Below are 7,704 nucleotides of genomic sequence, written 5' to 3'. Positions count from 1 at the left end.
ATATTAATTGATTCCATGGAAAATTTTTTAGGATTTATAGATCAAAAGATTCTTTTATGAATAAGTTTATGAATATATAAGTTATCATTGTTTTGTATTTATAATATAAATTATATAAATTATAATATATAATATATTAATTGATTCCATGGAAAATTTTTTAGGATTTATAGATCAAAAGATTCTTTTATGAATAAGTTTATGAATATGTAAGTTATCATTGTTTTGTATTTATAATATAAATTATATAAATTATAATATATAATATATTAATTGATTCCATGGAAAATTTTTTAGGATTTATAGATCAAAAGATTCTTTTATGAATAGGTTAATATGAATAAGTAATATATCATTGCTCTTTTGTGAAACGATGAAAATGTTGATAAATATTAATAACATTGACTTAAGAATTCCAATTGAAAATCCAATTGATTTTAATATGTCTGTATAATTGTTTTCAAAATTTATCCATGATAATAAATAATGAAAATTCTTTAGAATTTATACATTAAAAGATGTACAAAATTATGTTATGTATCATTGTCAAAACAATGAAAATGATAATAATGATAAATGTTAATAATATTGAGTTAAGGATTTCATGAAAATCCAATTGATTTTAATATGTCTATATAATTGTTTTCAAAATTTATTCATGGTAATAAATGAAGAATTTTCTTCAGGATTTATAGATCAAAGAATTCTTTTGTGAATAGATTAATATATTATCATTGCTTTGTATTTTTGTGAAACAATGAAAATATTGATAAATGTTGATAACATTTAATTCCATGGAAAAATTTTTAGGATTTATAAATCAAAGAATTTTTTTATGAATAGATTAATATGTAACTAATCATTACTTTATATTTTTGTGAAACAATGAAAATGTTGATAAATGTTAATAACATTGAATTAGGATTCCATGGAAAAATTTTTTAGGATTTACAAATCAAAGGATTCTTTTATGAATAAATTAATATGTAACTTATCATTGCTGTGTGAAACAATGAAAATGTTTCTAATAGTAATCACTGAATTAAAGATTCTATGGAAATCCAATCAATTCAATATGTCTCAATAATTTCTCAAAATTTTTAATTTCCCTTTGAGGGATTTAAAATTAGCCTTGATCTATCCCAAGTAGCTGAATATCGAATCTTTTTAAAATCTCTATCCTTTTTTGTATTAAGATCCTGCTTCGTGAAACGCAACATCCTTCTTTTGGAAGAAGCTTTTTTCATGCAGATAGTTCCGCATCCTCTTTGTTGTCATTTTTCTAGAATATATGAGAATACGCTTACCTAACTTTTTCCTTCAGAGTTATTTACATGCGTTACATAAAGAAATATTTCAAAAATTGGAAATTTATATAACATATAGAATTAATCTCATAATGGATTAGTTAATGAAATAATCACTCGACTTCTTATTACGTCACTTCACACAATGGGGGACATGACATTTTCATAAATACGTGTGCCAATCAATTCAATCAATTCAATCAAATCAATTGTTCCGTTCTAATCAAACCGTTTGGATCAAATTGAATATTTTATTTAAAGCAACGTTGTCTCGATGTTGTGTTACATTTTACATAGAAAAATGATTTCATACATTTGAAGGAAAATATTTTGATGTTAAAAAACTTCGATAAATCGTGTCCCAAAAAATATTTATCCAACTCGTATCTCGAAAGATTCTTCCACGAATATTTTTCCATTAATTTATTATTTCTTTAGTATTAAAATTCATTTTCTCGATATTTCTTAATTTGAATTTTTCAAACGGAACAAATTTTTTTCTAAAATTCCAATTTTTATTCAAAGAGCACGTATGACAAATAGCAGCGTCGGCAAGAATATAAAACGTGGAATAGAAAATCTGGTATCATCGAAAGAGGTATATCCTTGTCAAAGAACATCGAATTTCAGGACAGAAGGGAGGAGCATCCGGGCAGACAAAGGGAGACAGATTCCCTTCTATCAATAAACCACATTTCAAATTTGAAAATCCCTTTCACCCTTTGAAAGATTAATTCACCCCCTTGACATAGCGCTCTAAATAATTCATCGAAATATACACGACTCGATATCTCACCGACACACACTGCTCACCGAAGAAATTTTAAGAATCCTGTAAAGAATTCCGTTCTTCGAATCGATATTCCAAACTTGGAAGTTGGAACGTCACAGGAATAGGAATAAAAATGTGTGGGAAAGGAAGAAAGAAAAAATTGTGGTTTATCTTTCCGGATCACGGATAACCAACGATTGGAATTTCACATTTTCTCTCCATTCTTTCCGATTTTCCATTAAATTTATTATCAAATTTTTGTACAAGGAACAATATAACAAATATCTTTCATAGACGTTATACAGTATTACCTAATGGAATGAAATTTTTCTTTATTCTATTTAGTTGAATATTTCGAGTTTCTGATTCGAGAGGGCACCACCATCGATCATTCTTTCCTCATCCAATAATTCAAACTTGCTTCATTTTCGATCTATTCTCATACACGATCTTCTTTTTCATTTCCAGAGTGTGGATAGAAAAAAAAAGTATTAACTGGTTAAAAGGAATTTCTGATGTTAAAGAAATATAGATTTATGAACAGTTGGACAAAAATTATTATTTCCAAAGCGTGAATAGAAATAAAAGAAAAAAGAAGAAAGTTTCTGGAAGAGTATTAATTAGTTAAGAGAAATTTCTGATGTTGAAGAAATATAGATTTATGAACAGTTGGACAAAATTTATCATTCCCAGAACGTGAATAGAAAAAAAAAAAAAAAAGAAGAAGAAAGTTTCTGGAAGGTTACTAAAAGTTCTGGAAAGAAATTTCTGATGTTCAACAAATATATCAAGATATATGAACAGTTGAACAAAATTTATCATTGCCAGAACGTGAATAGAAAAAAATAAAAAGGAAAAAGAAGAAAAGAAAAAGTTTCTGAAAGAGTATTAATTGATTAAAAAAAATTTCTGATATTCAAGAAATATATGATATATGAACAGTTGGACAAAATTTATCATTGCCAAAATATAAATAGAAAAAAAAAAAAGAAAAAGAAAAAAAAGAAAGAGTATTAACTGGTTAAAAGGAATTTCTGGTGTTCAAGAAATATATTGGACAAAATTTATTATTCCCAGAGCATGAATCGAAAAAAAGAAAAAAGAAGAAAAGAAGAAGTTTCTGAAAGATTATTAATTGATTAAAAGAAATTTCTGATATTCAAGAAATATATGATATATGAACAGTTGGACAAAATTTATCATTGCCAGATCGTGAATAGAAAAAAAAAATGAAGAAAATTTCTGGAAGCTTACTAACTAGCTAAAAAAAATTTCTGACATTCAAGAAATACATGATATATGAACAATTTGGACCAAATTTATCAGATTGAATCCATTTTCTTCAAAAAAAAAAAAAAATATCATCGACTTCAAACAGTTACTATTTCATCGTGTTATTAATTCTCAAATTCTCTTAAGTAAATAAGTGAAAAGAGACAAATAAATTATGAGGTTCAAGTTAGTGGAGGAGAAGACAGCTAGGCGACGATTACATAAAGCTGTCCCTATCTCGATCCCAGAATCACGATTCAGAGCAGATTGAATTGCCTCTGTCGCTGTGAATCTCATGATTAGGCATGATATGGACCAGACATCATTAAAGATTCTCGATGATACATCGAGTTTCTTTCTTAATAGAAGAAATGTCGAAGGGTCGTTGAAACGGAGAGCAATCCAATAAGAGATTATTAACACGATCGATGCTGGAAAATGAAAAGAATCCAATTTTTTTGATATTATTCTCTTTCATAACAATGGACAAAGAAAGAAAATCGAAATCTTGCAATAAATATATCCAACAGATTTTCGAGATTTTCGCATTTAGACATGATTGATAAATTAATAATAAAAAAAAAATAAGAAAAATAATGAAATAGTATTCTACTCGAGATGAATTATCTGTGTATTGGAAAATACACACTGAGTTAATATTCACTTTAACTTTAACTCTAATAATGGTAAAATTGAATAAAACTTTTTTCTTCTTTTCCTTTCTTTTTTCTTTTCTTTTTTTTTTTCTTTTTGCAATCCGTTGCAAAGGTAGAATAGATAAAATGTCTCCGAAGAAATGGGGAAAAGCGAGAAACTCGAGAAGAGTTTCCATTCTTTCGTGTCAAGTCGATGGAGAATGGGGAAGGTTGAAAAGGAGAATCTTGAAAAGGAGACAAGCACTCAGATACGTGTGACCCAAAAGGGAAAGTTCGTCCACCTAAAGACAGTTACAGCAGCAACAGATGTCTGAAACTTTTACCTTTCGAACGACTATTATAATTTCGCGCCACGCATACGAATGAAAGTTTCACGGAGTAGCAAGCAAGGAATATTATTTCGATCTCGTTTTAAAAACAATTCTCGATTATTTACACGCTCGATTATAATCCGCAATGAAATTAATTTTGTCCGTTTCAAAGTTCGATATAATTTCGACATCTGTATTCGCCGTATCCCGCACCATCGAGTTTAATTAACGCTCGAAATAAAGTTGAACGCAATCGTACTGTTCTTTTTTCTTTTATCGGTCAATCCGTATCTAGGCTACCTTATTTCTCTTCTTCCATTTCATTCATCGCTATAGAATAATTTCGCAGGATAAATATTATTATTTTCAACAAATCGAAAAGAGAATATATAAAAAAAAAAAAATCTCAAGCAATCTTTTCGAAAAGATTGAGAGAGAAAGAAATGGAAGAAAATGAAAGGTGGCCAGGATCGACGCGAGAAAAATGTATTTCGATCGCGTTACAGTGATCGAATGTAGATAGAGAGCAGCCAGAAGGGCTGCCAAGCCAGTGCACTGACCTTTCCTTGGTGTTACGGCCGTCTTCATCGTCCTCCTCCTCGATATCGTGCAGCCTGGGGCTCAACCTATGCTGGGTCCCACCTTCCTTGGCGTACTCCTCCTCCTCCCCCCTCTGCTCGATCCCCTTTTCGTCCTCAAGATCGTCCAGATCCTCGTCGAGATTGCTCAGAGGAGCCAACTCGCCCTCCCTCAACCCGGACCCCCTATTCTGTTGCTGCTGCTGTTGCTGGTACTGTTGCTGTTGATGCTTCTCCTTCTCCTGTTGCTTCTGCTGCTGCTGTTGCTGATGATGATGCTGCAGCAGATGCTGGCTCTGCTGCTGCTGCTGCTGATGATGATGCTGATGCTGCTGTTGCTGGCACTTGTGGCCGATGGAGCCCTTCTTAGCCTCGGGGGTGGCCCCCGAGACAGCTGCACCACCCCCACCCCCGCCGCCACTGGCGCACGGCAGGCAGCAAGACCACGCGCCCCCCACCTCGACACCCTAGCGCCACTCAGCGTCAAAACATCCAGGGCCGGTTACACCAGGCTCTTCCACGACTCTCTTCCCTTCTTCTCTTCGTTGACTCGTAGGATGACAAGCGGATCCCCAACCCGTGCACGGGCTACGGGCTACATCGCTTTCCCATTTGTCCAGAAGACGCGAGGATACGAGAAAGTTGCCGCGAAGAAGAATCTACGAGAGTCGAGTGGACAAGAGGATTTTCTTGAGAATTCTTCTTTCGCTCTGTTTTTCTTTTTTCTTTTTCAGAGTGGTGAACAGGTGGAGTGAATAGTTTCAGAGGCCTGGGAAAGTAGATCCCACGAGTTGCCAAGTGACGATTAATAGGCTGAGTCGGATTTGGCCTTTAAAAATATGTAGCAAGAGGAGTTGGTTGAGCTGGTCCAGCTTGATGGTCGAATTCTTTGAGAATTCCTTCTCTAGAATCTATAAAAGTATTGTTATTATATCGTTTATTTGAAATAGCTTTGCTAGAAATTCGGTGGCGAGGGTTGGTTGGTTCGAAAAAGTTGTTTGGAAATTGTTGAGCCCCTTGAAAGTCGAGATCCAACATCTATGTCTTAAATATATCTCTAGATAGAAATGATCCTATTTTAGTTTAGTTTAGTTGATTCTTAATTGGCCTCGATTCGAGGATGTATTTGGATTGTCTCGAACAATTATTTAATTTACGTTGCTTACTTTCACGACGATAGTTTTTTTTTTTTTGAATACCGTTCTCAGGTATTCTCAGTCCCAGTTCATCCGATTAGGATAATTTGAAAAGTTTCCTTTTGGATCAGAGCCGATAAGCCGCGAGAATCCCTCCTTTTCAACTCGATAAAGAGGGTTGCCGAATTCGAAATTAATCGAATTACTCTCAAGCTTTCCCTCCTCTCCTCTTATCGATTATTATCCCACTTATCTTATGATCATCGACGACCAAGTTTTCGGAATATTCGATTTTTTTTATCGATGATTAAGGCGAGAACTCGAAATATGAAGTTCGGGATGGACGATGAAAATTTGATACAATATAGGCCTTTGCTCTCAATTCGCTTACAAAATTCTCAACGATCCCTCCCCCTTTGGGATGATCTCTATGAAGGCGCCAGACTCCTAGGACTCCTCTTACACAACAATTCCTCACGTATCTTCAAAGATCTTCTTCTTTCTCCGATTAACAAGCTTGCACTTCACAATTGGAACAATTTTCAACACTGTTTTTTATTTTTATTCACTGATCTTCCCGAGAGAGAAGAGATCCCTCGCTTGGGGATTGTCGAGAGACTATAGAAACCTGTGAACACGATCGGCACACCACGATTTTTACCTTCTACTATATTAACTTTCTACTACACACTGTTTCTCTATCTTGTGCTCTCAGTTAACATGAAAAAAAAAAGAAAAAAAAAAGAGAACGTCATAAAGGGAAAAGAAGATTTCTCGAGAAGAGAGATTCGCTCGATCAAACGACACACTCGCAAACGAATTCGAATTATTCCTCTTCTTCTTCTTTTTTTTTTTAAAGCGAGGTTATATAGGCGTAAACTCAAAACTAAACCGCCAGTTTAAAGCCAGCCACGTGCTAGAAACGATATCGATTTCCTCCAACTANCACTACTGCTACATCCTTTTCACCGCTCGTTAATCGCCACCTCCTCCTCCTCCACCACCTCCTCCTCCTCCCATCGATTTTCCAAACTCGATCGAACAGCTCTCACCCGCTATATCGCTCCCCCCCCCTCTCCCCCTGCCCGATAAATCTTTTCAACTGAACAGCCTCCGACGGATCCCGATCCCATCACGAAACCTCGAACTTTTCGAAACGGCCGTTTTCATCGCAGGGATTGATTCTTCTTGAGAAGGAGAGTGGTTGTCCGTCCGCCTCGGTGGTTGTCACGTACGGCACGAGGGGAATGGAAAGAAAGATTGCTCGCGTGCGTGCGCGTGGAAGAAGCGGCGAGGCTGGATGATCCGAGGTTTTCAAGCTTTCAGGTTCGAAGAGAAGGGGAAGATCCTTGGCTGCGTGGTGTTCCCGCGCGAATGTGCGACGGGAACTGATTGTCGATAGTGGAGGGACTCGCTCCTTTCCGAGAAGCATCCGCTCTCTGCAAAGTCAGTCGGCTGTCAGATACGCGAATATACGTGTATTAACGCGTGGAAAGAGAAAGAGGAGAGACGACGAGTTCCGATCAATTGGGACAGTCAAGTTTAACGATCAAGGTTTTCGATTATTTTTTTGGGCTGATTTTAAATCTCTCAAAAGTTATTTTCTTCATTTTTTTATTTTTCGAAAGTATCGATCAATCTAGAATTTAATATTGTCGATCACTATTTTTGG

At 34.8% G+C, this 7,704-nt stretch overlaps 1 protein-coding gene across 1 annotated transcript in view; it reads right to left on the bottom strand.

Annotated features, from left to right (window-relative positions):
- The window catches only part of LOC102670833 (uncharacterized protein DDB_G0283357-like), a 21,463-nt gene extending 15,529 nt beyond the window's left edge, over positions 1-5,934 (bottom strand). The window contains exons 1-2 of the mRNA XM_006608677.2: positions 5,743-5,934; positions 4,879-5,363 (exon numbers count right to left, since the gene is read on the bottom strand). Coding sequence (XP_006608740.1) covers positions 4,879-5,363; positions 5,743-5,934 — 677 coding nt within the window. The remainder of the gene's footprint in view (positions 1-4,878; positions 5,364-5,742) is intronic.
- Positions 5,935-7,704: the final 1,770 nt, after the last annotated feature.

The sequence above is a fragment of the Apis dorsata genome, unplaced genomic scaffold (genome assembly GCF_000469605.1).
Source record: "Apis dorsata unplaced genomic scaffold, Apis dorsata 1.3 scaffold_41, whole genome shotgun sequence".
Classification (NCBI taxonomy): Eukaryota; Metazoa; Arthropoda; class Insecta; order Hymenoptera; family Apidae; genus Apis; species Apis dorsata.
This window is presented reverse-complemented; position numbering and strand designations above follow the sequence as displayed.